Here is a 27,721-nt window from a genome sequence, read left to right as displayed (position 1 = left end):
GTTAGCAATTTAATTATCACATTACAGAAATTGAAGAGGAAGTTTATACACATGAATATTCTGTCATTTTCGTACCTACAACCAACAGCTGGTTTTTAATTGTAATGAATGTGCTATTATTTTGAATGTTTAATTATTTGGATCTTACTGCTGCCCAGGAAAACAAAACAAAACAAAACAAAACCTTAGAGATTATGAAGGTTGAATGCTAACTACCAAAAAAGGGGTTTTACTAATTAAAAACACTGTAATGATTAATATTTTCTTTTAGACATTGATAGAGTTTCATATTCTCTGAAAAGATTTCAAAGCATGAAATCAAAGATAAACCTAAAAGTTTACAGAAAACTTCTTAGGTTTTGCAAAAATGTCTGCATCAAAATATTTTGTTGCAAGTCTAACACGGTACTGCTAACAGCAATGGTATTATTTTGTAATGATTTATGTCATTAAAGACACAGCTACAAATGTTACATGTAAATACACACCAAAGGCTTTTAGGTAAACTTAAGACATTACTACAGCCTTATCTAAACTCAGAAGTGAATAGAATAAACCACATAAGGAAATACATAAAATTGTTTATAGTTTTTTGCAGCACTTCAGTCTTACTTTTCAAGACGGTGGTATAGTGAGTATATTTTATTGCATGTATTTATTGGGAAGGCAGTTTTCAACTGAAATGACTGCCACGATTGCATTACAAAGTTTGTAATCTGAACTGAATTCATTGTACATTAACCAGAAGATCCAGTAACTTGGGCTAATTTTACAAAGTCGCATCTCAAACCAGATGAATTAGGTGTGACAAGAAGATTAAGTTTCCCCCTCAACACCCTAGAAGTTTATACAGCATTCCAAATCGACTGCAGATAATACCCTCAACAATGAAAACAGGAGATATTTTCCATAAATAAAAAACTTTTCTCAATGCACTGAGGTATTTTTCTTGCTATTTAAAGTGTTACTGTTATCACAAAAGAAAATTATTTCAGCTTTGTTCAACATCTGATATCTTGCACCAGCTCTTAAATGACTTAGACATAGAAATTTCATCTGTTAGATCTGAATGGACTGGTTATTTCTACATCTACTTTAAATCTCCCTTCCTATTCCTTTCTGGTAGGCTCTAGTCCCAATTACTATCTGTGAACAGCGATAGCGGTTTCAGGGTATTTTTAAATGCTGTTCTTAGTCATGTTTTGAGACACTGCAAATTACAAGTAACAGCAAATCTTTTTAAGATTTGAAAATCTTTGTCAAGCTAACACTCCTGCCTTTCTTGGTTCAAAATCAATGCTACCAAACAAGTCATTCCCAAGGAGCATGACAACTCAGTTTGCTAAATGACAGATTGGCTGTGAAACAAGCTTTGGATTGTGGTTTCATGGTCGTTTTGAAACAACTCAAGTGGGTGTTGCTCATGTAGAAGTATTTTCCATTATCTCCTTCCACCTCTAGGTGTGCACTCCCGCTATTCTGGCATTAGTGCCTGCACTCCCATGTGGTGAGTCAGACCAGGGATCACCTCCACCTGTTAATTAATGGCTTTTTCTGGGGTATTTCTCAAGCATATAATTTCCTTATCTGTTAGAAAGTGCAGCCAGATGGTGTTTGACCCATCTTAAGTGAAATCATGGGGATGCATGACCAGGACAGTGCTCAGCAGTTACTTTTGTTTAAAGTGATCATGAAAGTACAATCTTAGACATCATTGTAGACAAGGAATTTCCTTACATTTTACTTATCTAAAAGCTAACTTATTTCCCAATAAATAGTTGAAGCTATGATTTACTGTTCCGGTTACTTTTCACATATAACTGTAACATTTCTAGTACGACCCTGATGACATGTTCTACAACCAAAAGAAATTTATGTATGTTGTCAGTACGTCTCCTCGATGTAGATGGCACTGAGCTACAAATAAGAAGCTGTCTCTGAAAGATTATAATCAGGGTTCATAAATCTAAACCCTATACTGGAAGAAAGTCTTCTTCACAAGATGGCAGCAGTGGTCCACACATAGGGAAACACCCCAAGATGTGACATTACTGCCTAATCTAGACTTTGTGTTTCTTTTGAATGCGACCATGAGATATATCACAGACTATGCTGGGACTGAATACGGTCAGAAATCTTCTCAATCCCATCCCTTCAAAGTATTTCAATTTGTACAGCAAATACACATGGGAGAGGAAAGAATTCATTATGCTACAACTTCACAATGATTTACGATCATCTGGAAGAGACAAGGTCAGGAGCTACATGGCCTACTCCACCATGTATTTTCTATGAAGAAGTTCACTGGCAAGAACTTTCCTATCTATACATTTTAAATTCAAATACGGAGGTCTTCTGCAAATCCACCTTTTCATCCTTATCCTTGGATTCATCCTTATCCTTGCAAGATATGTCTTGCAAGAAAACTGTTTAACTTTCATCTCACTTCATAGTAGTTCTTTTAGGATTTTAAGAAAAAATAACTAAAAAATTTATTAAGGAAAAATAAACAGAGAGATGAAATAATGTTTTACTGTTTACAGAAACCTCCCATGTAGTATAAAAACTGTATCCATCTATATATGTATGTATCTAAAATTATAACTTTTCTGAAAAACTGACAAACTGTAATGAAGATTACCAGAATTAATCAGCATTGTGAAGAAAAATCTAAGCCAACAATCTCTCCCTCAAGACAGAAAAGAGCAGTCTCACGTATTTTATCCTTGATATTAAAATGCCTTCTCGCTAAATCATTACAATTTTCTAACAAGAAGTGGTCTTCAGAAAATCAGAGCTTCATCAGAAAGTGTCGAAACAGAGTATTTAGACTATATATGAACTATTTACAAAAACCACTCAGACAACAACGATCAAAGGAAATCCCATTCTGAAACATCAATTCATGTCTTATTCAGATGCACGTAGGTAAATCTTCCAAAAGCATCATTTTTTATACATTTTTCTCTTAGGTAACTAAAATATTATTCAAACTTTTTGTTTGGCCATGCCAGCAGAATATTTGGGATTCCCACAAAACCCTTCCCAAAGTTACTGTACTTTCTTATGATCAGAGCACTTTGCTCTTAATTCTGAAATGGAAAAAAGTAATGAGTGAAATCTTGGCCTCAAGGAAGTCACATTCTCACTGACAGAAATAAGCTCAAAATATCATTCATATCATGCAAGATCAGTGTCTACTTACTCATTTAGAATCAGATCTGGTGCAAAATATAACATCTGACCACTGACATGTTTGTATGATCTCCATCCCATTGCAAAAACCATTAGACTCATCCATGAGTACTGGATGAGGGTTATCTGATCATCGATATGTAAATTCCGAAATCCTGGAAATAAAATGAAAAGTTAAAATAGTTCATAATTTTCATTTAGACAACAGCTGAGCAGGTGTTCTAAGATTGCATTTCGAGCATTCATCTTTCCAGGTGTTCTCAGTTTTATAGCTCAAAGTTCAACCAAGAGGTCTGACAAGCAGAAGCTGCAATGGTGAGGAGCAGTGATAGGGACTATCTTTTCCTGCAGCAGCGAAGTGGCACGCTGAGCTCACATGAAGTTGTGCTTTCTAGTCTTTCTGCTTGACATATTGATTTTTATATATGCCATAGGATCAGGCCCCTATGACCATACAGCACATTTACATACACAACATGATTATTTTTTTTTTGAATCCACAATTGCATCTTCATATATTCAGTTACTTCTCATTACCAGTCTATTTGTGAGCTGCTTAGTCTGAATTGGTACTATTTATTACAGCTTCTCTCTGTTGCTTTCAAAAATTCATTTTAATAAGAATAAAGAATATGCAGAAATATAAGCATTTTTTAACACAAAAATAATTAATAACAGGAGGGGTTGAGGTGGAAAAGCTGTTGTAACAATCACATACCAGAACTCTCCAGGCTTCTACTGATTTTTGGAGTGAGTTTCAATGGTTAGACGCATTCCTTCAAAATTGCCCCCTTATTAAAATGAATTTGATCAAATATAGTGTATGATTAAGCAGAAGTTTGATCATTTTAGAACTTTTTAAGAATTAATTAACAGGCAGACAATAATATCCTCTTTTGACTGCTCAACCTAGGACATATTTGCTTAACTAGAATTCACTACATATAGGAAGTGCTATTACCTGGTAGCAATTTAGACCATTTGACCACACAAAGAAGTTGCCTCTCACAAAGATGATTTAGACTGGTCAGCAAGGAACTTGGTGTTTCGGGTTTTGTATTGTCATAACCTGCATAGACAACTTCTGGCTCAATGCCTCTTAAGACACTTATCATTGGGGGAACAAACTGTATTTCTTGATTTGGAGAAAAGGACAGCTTTTGGGTAAGAGGCTGGCTTTCATCTTGAAGGGTCGCTGGCTGCTGCAGTGCAGCATCTAATGTTCTCACAACCTTGATTTTGTTAAACTTTTTAAATTTTCGACCTGAAAGAGAAAATTGTTGAACCGTTAAAAAGAATTAACCATAAACATTAATATTCTCCAGTAGTGCTGGATTGCACTTTTAATCTATACAAGGAAACTAGAACTGTCTTTGGAGTAAGCTTTTTTTTTTTGTCTATTTATATAATTAAGAATAATCATGGAAAAAAGAGTTCCTACTTCCATATCCTCCTCTCTTCACTAAGAGATGAACGAAACCCACCCATTAAAATTATTGCCATGAATTCCAGGTTACAGTAACCTCATAAAGTGTTTGCTGGTTCAGTTCCCACTGCTCTATCATGTTCTAACAGCAGAGCCAGCTGGCTCTATGACTCAGTTTCTATTCAGTGCTAACTTAAGGATCCTGTTTCTTTTTTCTCCCTAATACTCAGAAACAAAAAATGCTAGTAATTCATTACTACACACAGAAATTCCTTTCCTCCAGTTCCATAAATGCGTTTCAGTCTCATGGCTAAATTCTGTTTTGACGATCTGTAGGGTAATATATTCCTCCTGTTTTCCAGAAAGAAAATATAATTCAAGGGATGAGGGAAATGCCAACAAATACTGTGAAACCACATACCAACACTTAAAAAACTCTTCACTTTCCGAAGAACAATTTCTCTGTCTCAGTATTTGTAATTCCTATTTTCATACTGCAGTGGTTTGAAGAAAACTAAAGTAACAGAACTGCTTTTCCAAAATAAACACAGATACTACATCTGGTATGGCTATGGAAATATACAGAGCTCTAGTTTGCAACTCTTCAAATTTCTTTCATGCAAACAGTCTCGCAGTACAACATACAGACACAGAAAATCAGATCTTTAGGGGTTCAAAGACAGTAACCCTCAGTAACATATTACCATATTACAAGTTTCAATGAAAGGACAAATCCATGTAAAAGTGGCTGCACAGAACAAATTTGCTTTAACCAGATCCTCAAAGGCGATGGAAACCCTGTTAGATCGTTAGCTCTGCCAAAGAGGTTTGGCTTAGTGAAAAAATGGATAAAAATGGAATGAAGACACTGATACTTATGGTCTGATTTAGATGATGGTGGGACACTGAGAGAGATGCAGGGTGACAGCAAAAAAAAAAAAAAAAAAAAAGATAAATCATTCTGCTAACAGAGGAAAAAAAAAGGTTTACATGTTTCAAGTTTACTTTTAAGAAAATAACAAGGAATGAGAAGGCTTTGCTACAAAAGCCATCCAGAAATCACATGGGTATTTTCACTCATTGAGGTGTTGTATACGTTAACAATACTAGAAAAGAGATGCACCAAATTTCACTGGGTGAAAAGAAATCCATGCCTATCAGACTGCTGAACCACTGAGAAACTGCATTATAAGATGGCAATATGCAAAAACCACTCTGAAAGTACAGGAGGTGAAAATAGAACCATAACAGTATGCATCAATTTGGTTGAATTAAGATCCAGTTTATAATATGCATATCAAATTGTCTTTTGAAAAATGGTACTTTTCTTTAGAAGCAACAGATTAGACAAGGGAAGTTACCACCTTCTAAAGAAGGGGGACAAAGACTTCTCCATCTTTCACTGCCTTCTTTTTATTTTAGTTAAAAGTAGCATTAAAGTAGTGTTGCTCTGTCAGAATGCAACCAGTGCACTAAAGAGACCCCAGGACACAGTAGCAGGGAAGCATAACTAAACTTAGGCACATGGTCTGAATCCATTCTCCATTACTTATGGAAGGAACCCAGGGATGCTAGCATAGTCGGACTCATCTATTACTTTCCTCCCAAGGAAAGTCCCAGTCTTCCAAACTACACAGTAAACCATAAAAGTTCAACAAAATTGACTTTATGTAGGAATGTGCTTATTCCATTTTCTTCAGGTGTTGCCATACCATACAAGATAGAAAATTTATGAAAATCCAGTGTTTCCATTTCGGAAGACGTAGGATGTACTCTTCAGAGAATTAAACTGACCTTTTTGAAAACATTCATTAGTAGGACACAGGTAGTATAACTTCAAGCAAGATTAATACATGGGAAGATTCCTTATGTAATTTTTAAATACTTCATACAGAATGAATTCTATTACTTAAATCAACTGTTCTTGATGCACCCTGGCATAACTGGAGGCAGAATCAGTTTGTGAACCAGACAGGATTGAGCAGGTGAACATGATCTAAAGAGCCAAAATTTGCTTTAAAAAGTAATTTTCTGTTATTCCATCATAAATATGCATGTTTATGCACTTCAAATACAACAAAGTTTTACCCAAAAGTGCAAAACCTCAACTTAAATTAAAACAATATTTAAAATCCAAAGGGAGCATACTAAACAAAATTTCAAGAAATACTACTGATAGTATAAATAAGAATGATGGACTCTTCAGTCACACTCATCATCCAATGGAGTCAGGGATCATACTCCCACCAATTTAACTGTGAGTTTAATTAGCTTAGGATCATGCACCCCAACAATCTTATGCACATTTTACCACTTGTGGTAGAAATATAAATACTGCTGATCAGTGACTCGTTCCTGAAGAATCAAACACAAACTTACATTTTGTTACATTTATGTTACAGCTGAACCAAAAAAACTACCCACAAAAGAACAGACAGCATATTATGACAAGAGACCTAGGGCCAATTTCTATCATAATGTAGTCTTAAACATGCTGGGAATTTCCCACTAACTATTGTTTAGGCACGAAGGAAAGCAGAAGGAACAATATATTTGATAGTTCATAAATAATGATTTCAGGTATTCTCTGAATTAATGGCTTCAGATACTTTTACAGTTCAGAGAACAAGTAAAGAAAGAAACCAGAGTGCTTATCACATGGAAATGCTAGTAGTTAATAAGTATCCATGTTTCCAAGTGATTAAATGTATCAGAATTAATGTCACACTGCCTTGCAGAATTGCTTATGTGTTTATTTCCAATTATGTTGCTTAACAGCCACCAGAAAACCAACTCCACTTGTTACCTGTCTACTGCAGAGGTGCCTCACAGTAAACTTGCCCATCCACCACAAGGAGACCCCATCAAATTAATGCAAATTCTTAAGGACATAAAGAAAACAACAGATATTTGACAACAGCTTAGTTTTTCAATTGCTCCTTACAAAAATATCCGATAAATTCGTGCTGTAAGATAAATAAATGCCTTCACTTAGTCCTATAATGTGTAAAGAGTACTAACCCACTCTGGCCATTATCCATCTTAATACTGAAACCTGTCTATGCATATTTAGACAGCACACCTTCTCTTAGTAAGATGTTTATTAGCTTGTTTTAAGATAGCCAACCAAACAAGATGCTTCTTAGTACTCACAGTTCCCTTACCCTCAATTATTACAAATAGCATGAGTAGTGTTTGTGTAGATGTACCTAGAAAACATAAAGAAATCAAAAAAATAAAATCTACTTAATCTCATTATCAAATACCTTAGGATTTTCTCTTTGAAATATAATTCTGTATTTTAATATTTTTTTAACTAGGCATAGAGAACCATACTGCCAATCAGACATTACTGATAATAGACATTTCGTATTAAAATGGCTGGGCTTTCTACTAAAAGTATAACATCGCACTATCCTTCTCCATACCCGGTAATCAGGTGAAAAATATCAATAATTTATTATTCTTGACAGAACACTATGGCTTTGACTTTAAGGTCACTATGCTCCTGCATCTTGTGTAGGAGAATAAGCTGCGCACACCTGAAGAGGGTGTATACAAAATAAGGGAACAAAGCAGCAAAGCAGAAGTAATAGATCTTGATTTTAATAAACCCTTTGATGCTACCTCCAAAAACATTACCTCGAAAATTAATTCAAATTTGTCTGCATGTAATCACTGCAGTGTGGACTGAAAGCTGCCTGAAACAATGAAGAAAGCATTAATTTAGCAATACAGCTGAGCAAGGAATCTGTGATAGCCAGCCTGGGAACATTACAGATTCACTGAAAGGAAAAAAGCTAGGTATTCGTTTATTCCAGGACCTGACCAAGCTCCCTGCTATCCTATTAGGTAAAAGATTAGAAAGGGAACAGATTAATGTGTCTAGTTAGGTGATTATAAAACTCAAAGACAATTAACAGTCCCCCAGAGAATAACAATTAAGGCATTATGAATGCATGCTTTAATTGATACTTTCCTTCCATATACTAAGAAAGAAGAAACAGACCACACAGTGAAATTGGTTACTAAAGCTCTTTGTTGCTAGTCTACAATTTACTTAAAACTGACTACAATTTATTTTAGAACGATGCAGGTTCATTTCACTGCTTCGACATCAGGGTCAGAAAATGGAACTGCTGCCAGTGAAATATATTCTCTAGCTATATGGCTGCCACTCAGTAGTAACATTTAGTACAAGGTAAGTGTACTTCTCCCAGCTGTGGGTTTAATTAATGTACTAAGAATCCTTAGAATCATATAGTTAACATCCTGTAAAATCTTAAGTCTTTTTCACCTTGATTAAGCAATATTGGAAGTCTGTACTTAGTAACTGAAGGATAGCACTAAGAAATTGAGTAGCAGGAATAAAAGAACAAAAGTGTATCTGTGTAAGTTCTGAATGGCCGAAATCAGAAAACGTACAAAAAATCTTAAACAGACTCTAAATACAATATTTAAAATACTAACAATTCTTACTCATTTAAAATGCTCAAGAATGCATTTAACTATGATTTTTTTTTTCCATGAACTGGAAATTTGTTTATGGACACTTACGTCCTGGGGAAGATTAGCCAGCAGTACCCTGTATATGAATCAGTGTGTTCATCAGCATAGGAAGTCATGGGTAGGAAATATTCCACATGTGATACAATAAAGGAAGTATAAGAAATGGCAGAAGAGGAAAAGAAAGATTACAGTAACAGAAGAAAGAGCATTATGGCCTAATTTGAGATTTTTTGGTGTTTTGAATTTTATATCTTCATTTCCTCATCTTCTGGTCTACATTTGGGCAGAGACATCTTTTATAGATGAGGGTGCTCAAACCTCACAAAACAACCTCACAAGTTGTCCTCAACCTTAAAAGACAGGCATCTGCCACCTCCTCCTTTCCCAAGTCTCACTCTTACCACATATTTTGCACAGCCCATTCTGGACCCCTGCCTCCCCAGCTTTCTTCTCTTCCAAACCTGGGCAAACAGTGTTTCAGGTTCTACCCTCACAGTAATACTGTTTTTCTCCTGCACTGCTACCCCAGGTCTAAACCACAGCTTCTCTCTGAGAAGGATCCAAAGGTTATGTTCTTTTGCTTTTGTCCCTCTTCCCCCAGTCCAGTGCCACCAACACTTGTCAGCTCCATTTGCTTTACTGAGAGGCAGCACTGACTGCCCAAGGTGCAGGAAGGAGAGACAGTAACACCAATCAGATTGATGGCTCTCATTATCTCCAGCACTGTGAGGGATGCAGTTTCAAGACAACTCAAAGGAGAGGCAGCACTGAAGATCTAGGGAGACTCAGGGGTGCAACACAGAACACAGACTCCCTCTCATTCTGCTGGCTGTTCCCTGCAGCACTATCACTTACAGAAGATGAAGTACCAACAGCAGCCGCTCACTGTTTGGGAACTACTGATTCACATCACCAATAAATGTATAGAATGTAAGGCTAACATGATGGCCATGTGTGCAGAATCCTCCAACTCCATATATCTACAGGCACTGAAAGCATAGAGCTGTGCAATCGAAATATCAGTCTGAAAACTATGTACACATTTAAACTTATGAACACAGATTAGCAGGATAATGAAGTTACGCACAGTATATAATGCCTGTTCTTCCTTCAAAAATGAAAAACAAGACAGAAAATGCAGAGAGTGAGATAGAGACATTTGATGCGCTAGAATAAATTATGTCAGGAAGAAATTATATTAGGAAGAAAATGTCCTTTCTTATTCATTCCCTTTGAGTACATACTATTTCCATTATCTTTATATAGCTAATTTCTTATAGTCTTAGCCATGTATTTTCAAGCTCTGTGGTGATCCAAAGCTTTATATAACTAAATTTTTTGTGAAAAACATAAAAGGAATACAGGGTTGGATGATCTTAAAGTCCTTTCCAACCCTAAGTATTCTATGATTCTATGTTCATCATTCTTGCATGTTAGCATGGCAAAACTTGCCCTGTGACTACCTAATACTAAACCATTTATTCCTTGTGGGTTTTCAAAGGCATAGTGCTCAATTTTGGTTTACTTCACATAAAAAAAGCAAATGTGTTGCAGTGAGAGCTAGAGTTTGGGATCCCAAAGATGGGATTTGCCAGCACCTAGTATGCAAAGTCTGTAGTGTCGGTGCAACCAGTACCAGGCCGTCTTTGGTAGAACACAGTACATGTTGACAAGTACTCAGAACAGTTATGGAAAGCACAAGGAAAGTGAAGAGGGATAGTACTGGTTCTTGATTTTAGTGTCAAATGCAATTTGCTTCTTTATGTTTTTCCTAAATCTAATTTTCTGATCCAAAGTTATTAATAAATGCAAACTAAAGACACAATTCCTGTCCTTGCAAGAAAATTACTATAAGCACACAGAGTGTGAGAGATTCCTACAGAAAAGTATTTTTCTTTCAGGATTTCCAGACTCATTAAATAAAAATTATAGAGTTGTAAAACATCAGGTAATTCTTCCAAAAATGTTTAATGTGATTCTTTCCTTTACAGTATGACAGCAAAGTGGTTTAAGCTCCACAGATTGAAGGTAGTGTTCTTGACTGCTTATTTTTCTGAATCAGATTTGAAAAGCAGCTCACCTCCCAGGACCATACCCGCTTGACAGCACTTCCTCAAGCGACATGCTGGACAGTTCTTCCTACGAATTTTATCAACTATGCAGTCATTTCTTCCAGCACATAAATAGTTGTGCTGCCCTGTAAGCAAGAGAAAAAACAGGATTAATACTGTCTTCTCAAACGACAAAATTACTACTATGAATAGATGTTCCAAAAACTAGAGGATTCAAAGATTACTTGAACCTTTAAAGGTCTCCTTCATTTTACGCTTTCAAATAATCATGTGCTACTATTTAAATACAATAATTTATCTGGCCTGTTTCAGAGTGAAACTTTCCACCTATGAAATTCCAAAACAATTAGCAGACAGCATGAACTGCTTAAGTTATATACTATTGATATTTCTTAAGTAAATCAAACATAAGGACACACCGCTTCATTTCATTCAAACCTATTTTTGTTTTAAGTTATTGTTCCTGATTTTAAAGAATTTAAGTAAATTTGATGTGGAATTTCCAACCGAAAACTGAATGAGGAAGTTGGGGCACTGCACTTTAAGCAGAGTAAATTACCTCTGATGGAGAAGCAGTTTTGTACTAGACCTACTGAAATACCAACTAAACAGATGCAGTCAACAGAACCATAAAAGACTAGCAGAAGAAGGCTGTAACTTTTTCGTTTAGGTTAGATCTTAGTTTATTGTTTAATTCTGAAGGTCTCAGTTCAGAAAAGCCTGTCATTACTGTATTAGAATAGAATCTTTCTAATGCAATCAGCTTCCAGCAGAGCAAAAATCTAAATTCATCTGGTATCTTCGCATTCTTTTGGACAGAAAATTCAATGATACCTCCAAATTTCACTTGAAGAGAATGACAAAAATGTATTCTAATGCTTTAGTATGATACTGATAATTTCTGTGATTTTAATTTTGAATAAGTAAACAAAGCTAAGCACATAAGTAAGAAGAAATAAAAGCTAACGTTCACTTATCCTTTCAAATTAAGCCCAGTTTTACCCTGTAGGGTTTAACTTCAATATCTGCCTGTTTATGCACATTATCCTCTGTGCATGTCTGTATTTTCAGTTTCTTACCAGTACCTAGCATGAAAGCATGAAAAAGAAAACCAAAAGTATTTATTCTGAGAGCAACAAAATGGATCAAAGAAGTATGGACAAACTATGTAACGAGAAACAAAGTACCCATAGCATAGATAATTCCCTCATAGAATATTGTGGTTATGGACCTCCAAATACAACATCAATACTAGACCCTTAAAATTTTCACTACTTTCTAGACCAGAATTACTCAGCCATCTGATGTCACCAGTAGCAAACAAATCTGAGGTGATTATTCTGCTCGGATGCTGTTATTCAGCTTTCTATAACTCTATTCTGTCCTTTCTCTGCACATGGTAAAATGAGTAACTGTTCACCGGTAACTTTTCTCCACAGAAGACAAAACTGAAAATGAATCCTGAGATGAAAATGCAGGAGAAAGAACATTCTACTGTAACAAAAGAGCTACTGCTAAAGTACATGAAACAATGTATTTTTTTCTGTGCTAGCATTTATTTTTTTTATAACTAATATGCTCCTTACCCATATTTTTAAGAGCAACTTAAAACAGTTGCCTCATGCATTGCCTGGCATTTAGAAAGTATTTAGCAATGAAGTAAATCAGAAGAAATTATCATTTAATTTCTCCCATTAATTCTAATCCTGAATTCCTTCTCACAGGAAAATTACCAAAAGTAACCAAATGAATAAAAATCTGTCCAGCTTCATGCAGCAGACCAGAAATCAAAACACTTATTTTGAACATGTCTTCCTCAGGATTACTTGTTGCAGTTTTCCCTCATCTTGCTTTGCCTTCATTAGCTACAAAAGCATTCACTCTTTTGATAAGCAGTAACAGTTTAAAAACCCGCTAGTTTAACTAATATCTATGAAGCATCAGATTATCTCTGCACTGTAGCATTCTGATGCTTTAATGTACAGTTAATTTACAAAGGAATGCTTAAGCACAGGTTAAGTTTTGTTTGTGGGTGTCTTGGTTTTGGGGGTTTTCTTTGGTCCCCTGAAAGGCATCTCTTCTGGACCTCTTTTCTAGGGAATCTTTTGAGTCTACACAATATTCTCTGAGTCCATAAACCCCATGTCCATTGCAAGACCAAAAAATGGACTATATATTTCCAGTATGGCAGTAAATGCTCACAAGCAGGTCACAGTGCAGGCACTGTAGCACTGTAGCATCCAAGTTGCGTATTTTCCCCTATAATGACTCTGAAATATGCTGATCTACAAAAGCCAGTGCCACATTGTGAAATATGTCTCTTTAAGCACTCAAGAGAACACTTTATAGTTCTAGAACGATGTCAGCATTTAAAACATACTCTTGTTATCAGGATGTGGTTTGCGTACCCAACACCCAAGCGTGTGACCTAACTGCTAAAGGAGGCTAAGGACTTCGGGTAGAAGCAGTAAGGGCAACACTGCTCCTGATGCAACAGGAAATTATTTGGAAAAATAAGGAAAAAGACGTCAGTGGCTTGATTTATACTGATACACATTTAAATAACCTGCATTATTTATCAAATTGTAAAATTTTAAATTTAGAGTTACACATTTCAGTTTAGCTACAGCTCTTAAAAACTTCATCATTTAGGGGTTATCGTAGATCCAGCTTCCACTTCAACTGAAAATGCATGACTTACTTCACCATTACGTAACAACTCAAACTGCTTGTTATAAATCCAAGAATGAACATTTGCAAAACAAATTGTAAGTGAATCACAATTATGAAAACTACTCTTCAATGTTCGTATGTTCTAGACTTTAAAATCAGACAGGATTAAATAATCTCTCTGTTCAATACATACCATGGAAGAAATGAAGTCTGTTATTGGAATTTAGACAGTAAGAATTCGCTTTGATCTTCAGAAGGTATTATTTCATAACTATTTCATAAATTGTACTTACGAACCTAATTATGACCAGTGACCTAATCTTTTTGTGTCTTCACCTAGCTTATTTCTTCCATAAAGCCCCCATGATACTAGAATAAGAAAAGAAAAAGCCAAAATCCTAACCACCCAACCCCTCCATGACATTATGATGTCAATTGATAATATCTCAGTCACTTCAAGTGGTTGATGCTTACTGCCAACCACTTGTCTTCAAGACTTTATACAAGCCAATCACATCCTACACTTGAATTATACCTTCATGTGAGTTTTCCACTCTTCTTGCTTCTACCCAATACCCAACACTTGCCATCCCAAAGTGTATTCCATTCATTCTGATTCAGCTGCAGCTTATGTGGAAAACAAAGGTTCAGTTTTATATATATATATATATTACTTTTTATAGTCTCATCTGTCAAGGACTTTCCTTATTCATCTGATTGGATCCCATATCTATAGATTAATCTGTGCACGTTTACTTCTGAAAACACTTCTACCATTGTGCAGAGTTCTGAGAAACTGCTACTTGCTTGATATTGTGGCAGCAACTACCTGAAAGACATTTGGTGTAAGAAATGGAAAACATGCCAGATATTTGGTTAATTTCAGAATTACAGACAATATTTAGTTAGATGAAGCTTTCTGTAATGTTTTCACGGGATGCTAAAACATTCAGTTGAAAACACACTTGCTGCATCTCAGTCCTTACGATCACCTGTATGTTAACTGGCTTCAACATGTGAGCATTACAGTTACATTAAATGCATGTACTAATAAAGTATCCAAAAATCCTCATCAAGATAAAATTCCTATTCAGTTAGTAGCTAATCATTCAGTATCCTATTATAACCAGGAAAAAAACCAACCAAACAAAACAAAACCAAAGAAATAAAAAAAGTTAGCACTCTAATAACCAGGCCACAGGTCAGAAGGTAAAGACTGATATTTGTGTTTCTTACAAAAATATGAGTCTGGCAACTTTCTGCAACTGCCAGTTTCTCGTAAGAATTCGCTCAATCCTACGTCTCCTACACCCTTACTTTTCACCTCTTTTTGAAAGTGCACATAGTAGCTCTCTCTCAACATACCAACGTATCAGCTTGTGACCTGGATTTGATTGAGAACATGGAGAAAATACAGAGGTGATCTCAGCTGTTACTCGTATGTTAAGATTCTTGTAGGGCAGCTTTTATCTCAACCTCTATCAAAGTCCATTTGTGTTAGCAAAGGTGGTGGTCCTAACTCAAACAGGCAAATACAATTTTAAGTACTGTAATGACTAATGGCAATTTTGAATGAGAAAGTGGTCAAAATGCCAATGGTCCACACACACAAACACGATTACATGTTTTGCTGCACAGACCATAGTCCAGCCCTGAGACATTTTAATCCAAATACTGCTGGAAGCAGCACTTACAGGGGTCTTCAAGAAGTGCACTATTATCTAAGCTGAGTGACATGCTGTAAATCACTTAAAATAATTCAAATAAACTAATGAGTTGCAGAGATTTTGCAGATATGCAAAATATGGAAACCATAAGGCTTTATCTGCACTGGGGGGTATAAGATGCAAGTGATTAGTTATTTGTGTAAGAGCATCTATGCTGAACCACTGCCAGCCTGGACAGAAGCAAAGCACTGAAAATCATAGAAACATAGAACAATTTGGGTTGAAAAGGACCTGAAGGTCATCTAGTTCCACACACATCCCCCATACCACTTGTTTGCGAACTCTCAGTTCCTCCAGTCTGTAAACACAAGTACTTTTTCCAGTCTTTTTTCTCTCTCCCATATATACAGCTCCCTGTAGCACTCAAATCTGGCAACACTTCTGTATAAAATCATCCTATCCCCACCACTGGTGGACTGTTCTTTGCAAAAACATATCACAGTATATTTAGTCTAGTTTTAGATTTCTGCCTAAAACCAGCATATATCCATTGCATCTCTTTGCAAATTATTTGATTGCCAAATCTCTCCCAATGTTAATTTTTTGCTTCCTAAGTGCTAGCTTCCAGTTTTTGCTCAATATTTTACTACCAACATGCCTTATCTCTTATTTTTCAAAAGTACCAATAAAATCAATAGGTTTAAACCAAACCAAACAAAAACAAAACAAAAAGCAAACAAACACCCCCCCCCCCAAAAAAAAAAAAAACAAAAAACAAAAAAACCAAACAAACGAACAAACAAAGGAATTACTCTTATAACTAAATTTGGTACTCCTGGTCAGGGGTTCTTGTGGAAGCCAATAAGCATGGTTTCAAAACAAACAAAATGGAAAACAGCTTCACCTATATACCTATACTAAACATAATGGAACAGACATAGCTTTTGAGTAAAACCAGCTTCTACAAGCTAAGACAATACTAAATTAAGGATTACTCCGCACTTGCTCTGGTAATTTTTCTCTAACTAGGACAAACAGTCTACCCTAGCTCATCACCAGCAGTGGGAAATGCAGCAAAATTGACTTTTGCTCTCATCTAAATCTGACACTCTTCTATTTACACTCTTTCAATGTGCAAAATAGCAACTGTCGGTTGAGTTCACCTCTCACTATATAGGTTTATAAGCTTCGGTCCTGAAGAACTAGGAATCTACTGCAGAATTTGAAATACTGAAAATACGCCCTTCGGGTCCCTTTATGCCATTACAGGCCATCGCAGTCTCCAAGATTCCACACACCTCAAATGTTTTTTAAGAATTTGATACCAATTTCATTTCTATGCTAACATTTTCTTTTAAAGAAGTCCCAAAAAAAACCACACCCAAACTAAACACATCCCCCCACTGACTTTACCACTCATGATCTGTTTATAAAAGCTTGACAGTGGGGAACTTGCTTCCAACTCCCCTTTGTCCATTGAAATAAAATTCTCATTTTCAAACCCTTGAGCAGGTGTCCTGACTACTATGTAGTCCATACTGGTATAAAAACCTGCTACTGATGCAAATCCACTTCAAGGAAAGGATGTACAATTCAATGGACCAAAGACGGCAAAGAGCGGATAGCAGAGTAACTTGTGAATATGTTCCATCCTGGAATGCTCTTCTAGCTGAAATAATATGGAAATCCTTTCTTCATAATAATGTAGTTCAAAGCAAAAACAAAAAAGAATTATTGCATCCCAAGTCATCCAATATCCTGGTGGTTAAGGCTGCAAGGAAAGAAAAGTGTGTTTGACTCTCCTCATGTAATGGAGATGATGAACATAGCTCTCATATCGTGGGTGACTGCCTTACCTCACTACCTTCTTACTGATGGGGTTTGTGATTAGAAGAGGTACTAGTAATTCCTTCATCTTTGTGAAACTAGTCTTTCATTCCTTTGCCTTAATTCATGTGAGCAAAAAAGGGTTGAGTCAAAATGTTTTTATCAAAAAGAAGGCAAACCATAAAATGGTCATTCCTAAGTCAAACCTAGGGTTGTGGGGTGTTTTTTTATAGTGTATTTTGCTTTGGTGAAAAGATTTACAAGTAATTTTTGATGTAATTCTACTTACAACAACCTTTGGGTGTTCTTCCAATATGCTGGTTTAAGCACGTAATCGTAAAGTCCTCTGTCAGGCTTTTTTTCTCAAACAACCAAACAAAATTGGTTTCTCTAGCAGCGATGAACCTTTTTCAAACTCCTGTGTATCTTGCACTGCTTTCCTTCTCTTCTACAAACCGCTTCCAATGTTTGCAACATCCTTGACTGACACTTTCTTTCTCTTGTATCCTCAGCTCAAGATCTTCCTGCCTTTTGCTGTGAATCCTGCAACACCATTGTCTTTTTCTGGCCAAAATCACTTCTCCAGACAGCAACCCGAGCACATTGCTTTTACAATTTCCACAAAACAGCACAATTAAACATTGCTATTCTGTTTTCATTCACTTCTCGACATAGCTGAAAGGTATGATCCATACTCATTTGCAGTTGGTTTGCCTTGAACCAACTTTGTTGGTTTATCACAAATTGTTTACCACTGCAACACCTTAACGCATAAAGTCTTTGAGTCTAAATATGGGAACTAACAACAGTAAAAAAATATCCCACAGCCAATAATTTTCAGGAGATGATGGCTTCTACAAATCAGTATTTCCAGTTCTTTTTTATGGCGTTGTGTCAAAACTGCTCCTTGGTCACCATTTTCTGTCAGCTTTTTTGTCAGGAAGGGGTCTACTTCTCATAAATAGAGAACATGGGATTTGAGCACAAAACCTACTTTAAAACCACTCCAATTCTTTCAGGTGTGTATCATTAAAGTGCCATTTGTTCTTCTGATCCCTTCTTGGGCACAAGATAAAAACAGGTGCCTTAGGATGCAATTTATCTTGAGCAAATGTCTAAATTTTGGTTAATATCCTACTGCCCTCCAAAGCGCATTTAAAGTGATTAGCCCAAATATTCCACATTGTAAATGCCTACAGCTGGCTGAAACAAATCTCACATAAAATACTGTCTTTGAGGACAAGAGAAGATGGCACCATAACAATAGGACAAGGACAGGGTAATATTCTTCTGGATCTCAGCGTCTGCTTATAGCTCTATGTTTAAGCTACAAAAGATTCCACATTGTTGAAATGTGCTCAGATGCAATAACCACTTGTCAAAATGTAGGACCTGTGACTAGGTCTAACTAGGAAACCACTGAAGTGCAGCTGTATAGCACTACACGTAATGGCAGATTCTAACATACCATTTGTTAAGTCTTTCTATTCAGTAGTTTCTAAAGAAACAGCTCTTACTAGTGCAACATCAGTACTGTAGAACAGGTAGACAGCTTAAGGAGATGGAGGCCATCAAACGTAAATCTATTTTTAGCAGGTAATAGTTTGACTATACTTACATTTCATAGACTTATGTTGCAAAATGTGTAAGTACCTTAGTACTTCAGCATCATTTAAATATAAAAAAATTATAATATGTAATACTTCTCATATATAATACTTCAAGTAATATGAAATAAGTAGTTTATGCATTTTTTTTATGCACTACAGAAATGCATTAGCTACCTTGATGATATGGGTGGGATTCATATTACTAAACACAGTGCACATCCTCACCAGACACTCCTTTATACTCAGTGCTGAGAAACAGTTACTGTTATGGTACTGTTATTTTCATCCCAAGTAAATATTTAATGTAGTGAATGACTTCCTAGAAGTTGCTGTTACTCTCCATTCAGTATAAAATGAACTGAAGATTACTCAGATTTTGCACATGTGAAGTTAGAACAGAGGAGTATCAGCTACACTGAGCAGTCAGTTGCCGGTGTTCTTTCAAGCATGCAGTTCTGTACTACTTGAAATAGCTTCTATTCCACCTGAAAAGATGTTTTAATGTAATATTGAATACCGCTTCTAAAATCCTACAGAAAGTTAACCCAATAATTTCAGTAAATCACATTTCTGCAGCTGAGTATGTTCTAAGCCATGTCTATTTGGGAAGAAGTGCAGTAAATCACAATAAGAGCAGTACAAAGCCCAGTGTTAACACGGTAGCCAAAGTACCAGAACAAACGCAGTCTCAGCTCATTTAGTAGTTGTGCCTCATACGGATCAATTCACCAAATTGTTTGTCAAATGGCTGAACAACAAACACTTCCGAAGTTAGAAGTATGATGAAGATATACAATTGTGTATCAAATTAGATTTTCTTCTTCTTTTCCCTTTTCCTAATGGAAATTCTTTATTCTCACTAAACTGACATTTCACACTTGAATTTTAGGACCCTCACTGAAGCAACTTCATGTATTTGAATCTGGGAACACACTTACCTTATTGTACATCAACACATTTTGGTCATATGCAAAATAAAGTTTTAATAATACTAAATATTAAGTGAAAAGCATTTTCATCTCTCAACTTGCCATATGCCCATGGTTTTTGTATGTTTGTATGTTTTCCTACTTTGTGAAACTTTCACCATTATCAGACCTACAGTACACACTGTACCGAATTCTGATCCCAAGATTCAGCCTGGAAAGTTGGATTAAAAATTAGAAATGCCCGCAGAGTTAGGAGAAAAAAGGAACTTTTTTACATCTGCCATCAATTTCACAGCCAAAAGGGTCTCTATAGTTTGCATTTCACTCTGTTTTCAAAGAGCATTTTCCATTAGTGGTTGGCATTTTTAAAAATATTTGGCATGTTGTGCCATTTTACATTCTTAGGCTATGGAAAAGAACAACTGTTTAGCCCTGCAATTTTCCTTATGCAGTGCACCACACTGTTATCACAAAATTGCCTATTCATAACACAAATCAGATAAACTTTATCAGAAAGTTTGGCTGAAGTCATTGTCAGCCTTCCTACTGTGTAGGTGTAGCTCATCTTTAATTCCACCACTTTCCTCCATGGTGCCTCTCCATATACAGAGAGAGAAAACTCCTTGGAAACCCAACATTCTGCCAGGTAGAGTTTGGCAAATGCAGGTCTCCGAAAAGTTCACACTCTTGTCAGTTAAATGTTATCTACCATGTATGGTTGAGCTTATTCCCTGATACCATTATCTGCACTGAGCTGTTACCCTGAGATTAAAGCACATACTAAAATTAGACAAATCTGCTATACAATCATTTCATCAATTTTGCAATAGGGTCCCAGGTATTTAAACAAGCCAAGAGTGAGCTTCTGACCCACCTACTGTAATAGAATGCATTTATGTCGGTCTCAAACTCCTCAGGTTTGAGCAACTACTCTTCATTAGATGTCAATAATATAAATAAAGTGCATACATAAATATAGAACAAAAATGAGAAGTGGGACCTCATACAGGAAACACAGCATTTGGAATTATTTCACAATTTAGGTAATTTTAATTTTTCATTAGTAAAACTACTGCAAATGAGATGCTTCCAACAAGACAGGACTGCAAGCAACCAAGAAACCATGTTTGAACAGTGTAACTCCAGAATCCCAGAACTTCACACACTGGGTTCCTGTTGAGGACAGATACACAGTGTTACACAAGCACCTCGATCATGGTTATCCTGCATGGGTTTTCTACAAAACTCTTTTTTTGCTTCATTTAAAAGTTACACATTTTATGCTGGTCTCTTACAAAGAACTGATTAACTAGTCTCTTGATTCACTCAATGTGAAATCAAATTACAAGGCTTTTTTAAAATGCTTTAAAGATCTTTCAGTATAATGAAGCCCCCTCCTCAATTCCAGCAGCAACTATTTTCCTTATCTGCTATACCACCATTTCCCCCAAAAAAGACTTGCATTTTTGTTTAAGCTACCCCAAGATTCTGCTTACAGTAAAATATGTTTATTGTATTAACACCTTCCTTTTCTTTGGTATGTGGGCGCATATGGGGAGCCAAGAGTCCAAAAGACAGGAAAAACATCTACCAAATCATGTAACAATTCACTGCCAACAAACATTCTGTAAGTCTAAATTTGCACTTTCATCTTCGTATAATCTTCACACAGTTCTAACCCCCTGATAAGCTGTGCATCTACTAGTTACATCCAAATGTATGATGAAAACACATTTAGTATATAAACATTTCTCAGTTCACCTTTGTAGTTTCAAATTATTGTTCAGTCTAAGCATTTCATATAAGTGCTATTTTTATTTAAAAAATATTAGAGATAGAGAATGGGAGTTTTCTGGATAACGCAGTGGTCTGTTTTATCCCAAAGGAAGTATTTAACTAGTGCAGTATTTTCCACACACAGGGGGAAGAGTAAAATGGTGTATGAATAGGACAATTTCTGTGGAAAAAAAATAAATATATATAGGCTACTAGATTTGAAACAGACAACATATATGAGATTACAGAAATAATTAAAATAAACAGAAAACATATTCCCACAAATTCAATACCACTATATTGTGCACCCTGTTAACTATCCCCTTTAAAACTCGTAACATACAAAAAAAAAAATCTTGAAATATAGAAAATTCCAATCATGTTTTAATTTCTCACAGAGATCAGTATTTTATGGAAAATGTCTGAAAAGTAGAGTTTTGATTGTGAAGTTCCACAGTTTTACATCTTATTTTCAAGAACTATTATTAAAAATATTATTATTATAAAAAAGACAACATTTATAGTAGTACTAAAAATTTAAAAAGGTAAATAATTAATTTCCAATAAAAAAATACGGACATTTTACATAAGAAAAATGTTTCAGATTTATACAATTGCCACTGAATATTTAAATGCTATTTTCCTTTGTATTTTCAATAGTTTCTTCTTACAGAAGTCATTTGTCAGAGCACTTACTCTGACAGTAATTCTATTTCTCATAAGAAATAAACAAAAAACTTATTTAAGTCTATATGAAATCAACTTATCTACCTATAAATGGGATTATTTTAATGCCACTAATTATATCCTATGCTTCCATTAAAATAAGAAATCCATCTCTTTAAGGAACTCTCTGTAAACTTGCACTTTCTAGACAAAAGCAGGTAACTGTATTTGTTCATCTTGCTCATGTCCACATTGCTCATTTCTTCCCATTATACCGATAACCTCTATTTTTTCTCATCATAGTCAGGCTTCTGAGGTAGCTGTCCCTTCTTTGCACATACTTACTAAAAATAACAAACACACTTCCTCACCATACACAGTCTTTGGAATTATTTGAAAAATGGAAGTATGAAGTTGCTTTGTAAAATGTAAGCCTTTTGTTTGTGTAGCAATGATGATCTCTTATTTCTCTGCATGTCTATATTCTTAATCCGGGAAGATCCTGCAATACGGGCTTTGATTAAATAATCAGTGAAAACAACTTTAGGATGTTTCTACCAGCAATTTATATGCCTTCTTAATATTCATCATTAAAATAGGTAAGCTGAAGAATAATAAAGTATGTTTTTGAGCAGGTTCACCTACTGCACAAATACAACTGGGGACTAGCTTAGGAAACAGATGAAATCCAAGAGTGACAGGATCAAGTTCAAATAAAAAAGTAAAATATTACTGTGTAGGTGAAAAGTGAATAATAAAACTTATTTTAAAATATGGAGCTCATAAATTACAATATACTCATTCTTAAAACTTGAGCTCCATGACTTCTTAAAAGTATATGGCTGATTTCCCAAAACTAACATAGCAAAAATACGTGAAGCCAAAACAAGGGACCAGTTAGCACAGTGAAACTTCACTGTATTCCCATAAAGGACTTATAAGAGACGAGTGTTTTCCTCGCAGTCAAACATGCATGTTTCTAATGACTTTCTCTTGAATCTCAGCAAATGTATTACAGAAAATGCAGCACTAGCTCTAAAGTCCACCCAGCCCACCTAGTCTAGCATTACCACTTTGTAAGCATCTAGTACACTGAGAACATAAGCATATGCTTAAAAAGTAGCAGCACATGGAAATGAAAATTCTAATTACATTATTCTGCTACGCTTTTAATTTTCTAATATTCCCCTCTTCATCTGAAGACCAATAAAGTCCATAAAGTTCAGCTTTATGGAGTAAACTATGTGTCACAACAAGAAAATACACAATGCAATTTTTTTTATTTATTTTAAGGAATCCTATACATTGTAACAAGGATTTTTCCAAAAGGAGCAGAAATTTGAATATCCTCATTTTGACAGGATCAGATAATAATCAGAAAAGGAGACAAAGCATAAAATGTAGCAGAATTTGTTTTACTGCTTCATCAGTTGAACTGTATAAAGCAGTCTGCTCTTGTGTTCATCTTTAAAATCTCATTGCACAAGACATAAAAGAAAATCCAGAAAAAATAAATAAACATAAATATTGCTACTGATTTATTAAACCTGCAGCTTGACTTTATAATTTAAAAGATATTTGGAACAAAAGTCAAATCCATTTATTATTATTATGTCTTGAAATAGTTCAGTGGAACTTGAAAAACTTCCATAATTCTCAGGAAGCCAAATTTTGTATCCTGCAAGCAAGAAAAATTCCAAGACTTCAAAAAGAGAATAAAGCCAAAATAAATTCTTCTCTGCCTATCTCTAGTTAAGACCCACAAAATTTTCCTTTGAGTAGCATTTACACTTTTTAAAACAAGCTGTGTAATACACAAGATTTTTATGCAACTCCATTTACTCAGAAAGACACTAAATAATAAATTGAAAATGATTAAAAGAAATAATACTAGCAAAACCAATTATGAAAGAATTTAGTCAGCATTTACTGTAATATTTAAACAGTCACCGAAACAACAAGCATGACTTACAGTGATAATATTTTTAAAGACCAGTAATAAATAACCAGTATGTCCTTAGCAGTACCTAGAAAGATATATCTCAGATAATTAGGAACAATGGCATCATGTAGTACCTTCCATTGCCCTTTTAAAGAAGACTTTACAACTCCCACAGGTGAGTACTCCATAGTGGCAACCAGAAGCCTCATCACCGCAGATGAGACAAATCTTCTGGGGTAGCGATTCGAAGCTGTATTGAGAACTTTGGCTGGTTTCTGTATCTGGCCTTCAAAAGAAAAGATTTAAGAGAAATTAAATATGTAGTTTTGCAACAGGTAACCACTTACCTTTATTGACCAGTTCTGTATTAAAAACTCCCCTTTTATATTTGTGATCAAGCTACAGATGGACAAGGAAAAAACCTATGACTGCCTTTCTGCTTAAGAGTTTGTCTCCACCAGGGTGAAATGGACCTCTGTAACATTCCGCTAGTCATTAAACAGGGAAGTGATGGGCAAAAAGGACAGTTGTATTTTAATTTATTTTAGCTAAAAAGGTACAATTCAGAAACTATTTGTTAAAATGTCCATCTTCCTCAGATGAACAGCTCTTGTGAATGAAGTAAAACTAGCACTTTTTTCCTGTACATAGGATAGTGCAGAAATATAATCAGAAGTCAAATGAATTCCAAATGCCTCTTTCACATGGGGCATGACTAAGTTTCACCTCAGTTAGAAAAATCTTTATTAATCAATTTGTTGCCTCCCGTTCAGCTGCAGCATTCTCATCAGTAGTTAACTAATGAGAACATCGACCGTATTTCCCAATTTCTCTCCAAGAAACGAAACAGATTAGCCTAATTAGCCATTACATTTACAAAAATAAAGGATTTCAGCTGAAACTGGTAATGCACATCATTCTTGGCATGCCAGTATGCTGTTCTAACAGATCAATGTACAAGTGCTTACACCTTTTTTTTTTCCTTTTTTTTTTTTTTTTTTTGGGGGGGGTGGGGGGTGAAATTAGCTGGGTTGTTTTCTTTTTTTCCCCAATCTGGGAACAGTATTTTTGAGATATTACAATAGCTTTGAACACTCTCTCGCTGTCATTGAGGAGTGTCTGAAGAACACAGTTCTCCCTCTCTCTAGAGCTGGTCACTTGCTCAGACTTCGGATGGCACTGAACCATCACAGCGACAGGCACGCAGCTTCTCTCGGGCCGTTACGATGCTGAAAGCTCAGGGAGGTGCCGCCTGCGAAGTTAACACTGTGCTGGCTTCACACAGACCAGGCGCGCACAAACCGTACAGAGAACGGAAACGCGGCTGCCGTTACCGCCTGAACACCCGAATGTCCGCCGGGCACGACTTGGCTCAGCACCTTCCGGGGCCGCCCGGGATGCCAGCCCGTCTCCCCGCGCACAGCCCCTCGGGGTGTCGGCCCCTCTCACCTCGGTACAACCACCCGGGGTGCCGGTCCCTTTCCCCGCGGCAGGGCCACGCTCCCTCGGTGAGGGTGCGAGCTCTCCCGCCGGCAACGCGACCCCGCCGCCCGCCCCATCGGCGAGGGAACCCCCGCGAAAGGGCCCACCGTCCCTTGCCGCCCCCCTTACCGGACGTAGCCGAGATAGGGCGGGCACAGCTGGGGCAAGCCCTCCTTCAGCACCGCCGCCGGGAAACCCAGAGGCTGGTGCCCGTTGAGACCCAGGGGCGGGTAAAGGCCCGACGGCGCGGCCGAGGTGGAGGGCAGGCTGTCGGGCGGCGCTACCACCGCCGGCGGCCCGTAGGGCGCAGCGAGGAGGGCGGGCTCCGTCTTGTAGAGGACGCACTCCAGCGACGGCTCCGGCCCGGCCCGCGGGGGCTGCGGGAAGTCGGCGCAGCCCGGGGCAGGGGTAGCCCTGCCGCCCGGGTACGGGGTGGGGAGGCCGAGCCCCTCCTCCTTGATCTTCAGAGCCGGCTGGAAGTCGCCGTATGCGAAGTGCCCGTCCTTGCCGTCGGGCGGCGGGTAACCGTACCCCGGCAGATCCACGGCGGGCGGCGGGGAGCGCGGCACCGCGGCGGCGCCGCCGTCGAACTCCGCCACGTCCAGCAGCTGCCGCGTGCGCGAGGCCAGATAGGCCGAGTTGAGCGGCAGCAGAGGCACGTGCAGGTACTCCTGACCCGCGTCCCCGCCCCGCGCATCGCCCTTGGGAGCCGCGCCGGGACCCTCCGCGCCGGCCCCCGGGCCCGCTGGACGCGGTTTTGCGGCGGCCGTCAGCGGCTCGCCGGCCGGCCAGAGCGGGACGGGCCGCGGAGGGGGCTGCGAGGGGGCAGGCGGTCCTGGGGCGGCTTCGCCCGCCTTCTGCGAGGGGCAGCGGTTCATGGCGTCGTCGGGTGGCTCAGCCGCCTCAGCCCCGAAGAATGACCAGGGCGCCGAGGGCACGGAGGAGCTGGCATGAGCTGCGGGCACCAGGAAGGAGTCCAGAACCGTGTCCGAGAGGGAGCCGCTCGCCGGCCGGTAGGAGAGGGAGTCCCGGTCCTGCTCCTCGTCCGGCTGCTGTTGCTGATGCTGGCCCTGCTCGTCCTCTTCCTCCTCCTCCTCCTCTTCTTCCTCGTCGCTGCTCTTGGGGTATATCAGTCCGTCCAGGGAGATGTCGATGGCCTCCGCTTCCCTGCGGAAGGAGTCTCGGCCGGGCTGGCCCTGAAGCAGGACCGCCCCGTCTCTGGCCGGCGGCGGTGGCCGGGGTTCCTTGGGTTTAACCTCGGTCATGCTGGCCCGGGGCAGGGCTGGACGCCGGCGTGGCTCCTGCCCGAGGGGCGGCCGCGGGGCTGTTCACATCCCGGACGTGCCGGCGGAGGCGGCGCGCGTCCCGCTCACATGGCTCTGCCTTCTGGGGGCGGCTCAGCCGCCGGGAGGAGAGTGAAGCGGCTCCAGGGGCGGCGCAGCCCGGGGGCAAACAACCGGAGCGTGTGCGGGCGGAGCGGCGGGCGGGAGCGGGGGCTGCTCGCCCGCGCTGCAGGCGGCTGGAGATGCCGCTCGCTGTCCCCCGCCTCTGCGCTTCCCTCTTCTGCCCCCCGCCGTCCGCGCAGCCCGCCGGCTCCACGCCCCCTTGCCTGTCCCGCCCCGCTGCCCTTACCGGCGGTGAGCGGGCGCTGCGGGGTGCGGCTCGCCCCTCGCTGCTCCGGTCTCCGATCGTTGCTGCGCTTTGCTTCCGCGGGACAGCCGGTCCCGGGCTGCGCGGCCACCCGGCAGCCTTTCCACCGGCTCCTCCTCGGCATCGCCTGTCCCGGCCACGCGTCCCCATCGCTCGCCGTGCCCACATCTCGCTCCCATCGCGTCTGAGTCCCCCTGCCTCAGGGGCACTTGGCCTCTCCCCGACGTCGGTTTTTCTGGCTGTTTCCTTGTCCCTTTCCTCATTTGTTGTGCGGGTGCTCTGTCCTCAGCCTTCACC

The 27,721-nt window shown here is 38.5% G+C and overlaps 1 protein-coding gene across 4 annotated transcripts in view; it reads right to left on the bottom strand.

Annotated features, from left to right (window-relative positions):
* Nucleotides 1-27,356, bottom strand: part of PGR (progesterone receptor) — a 37,086-nt gene extending 9,730 nt beyond the window's left edge. For all 4 annotated transcript variants that reach the window (XM_065678709.1, XM_065678708.1, XM_065678710.1 and 1 more), the window contains exons 1-5: nucleotides 25,904-27,356; nucleotides 24,427-24,578; nucleotides 11,211-11,327; nucleotides 4,157-4,459; nucleotides 3,206-3,350 (exon numbers count right to left, since the gene is read on the bottom strand). In XM_065678709.1, the coding sequence (XP_065534781.1) occupies nucleotides 3,206-3,350; nucleotides 4,157-4,459; nucleotides 11,211-11,327; nucleotides 24,427-24,578; nucleotides 25,904-27,039 (1,853 nt within the window). In that variant the 5' untranslated portion in view covers nucleotides 27,040-27,356. The remainder of the gene's footprint in view (nucleotides 1-3,205; nucleotides 3,351-4,156; nucleotides 4,460-11,210; nucleotides 11,328-24,426; nucleotides 24,579-25,903) is intronic.
* Nucleotides 27,357-27,721: the final 365 nt, after the last annotated feature.

The sequence above is a fragment of the Lathamus discolor genome, chromosome 4 (genome assembly GCF_037157495.1).
Source record: "Lathamus discolor isolate bLatDis1 chromosome 4, bLatDis1.hap1, whole genome shotgun sequence".
In the NCBI taxonomy this organism is placed as follows: Eukaryota; Metazoa; Chordata; class Aves; order Psittaciformes; family Psittacidae; genus Lathamus; species Lathamus discolor.
This window is presented reverse-complemented; position numbering and strand designations above follow the sequence as displayed.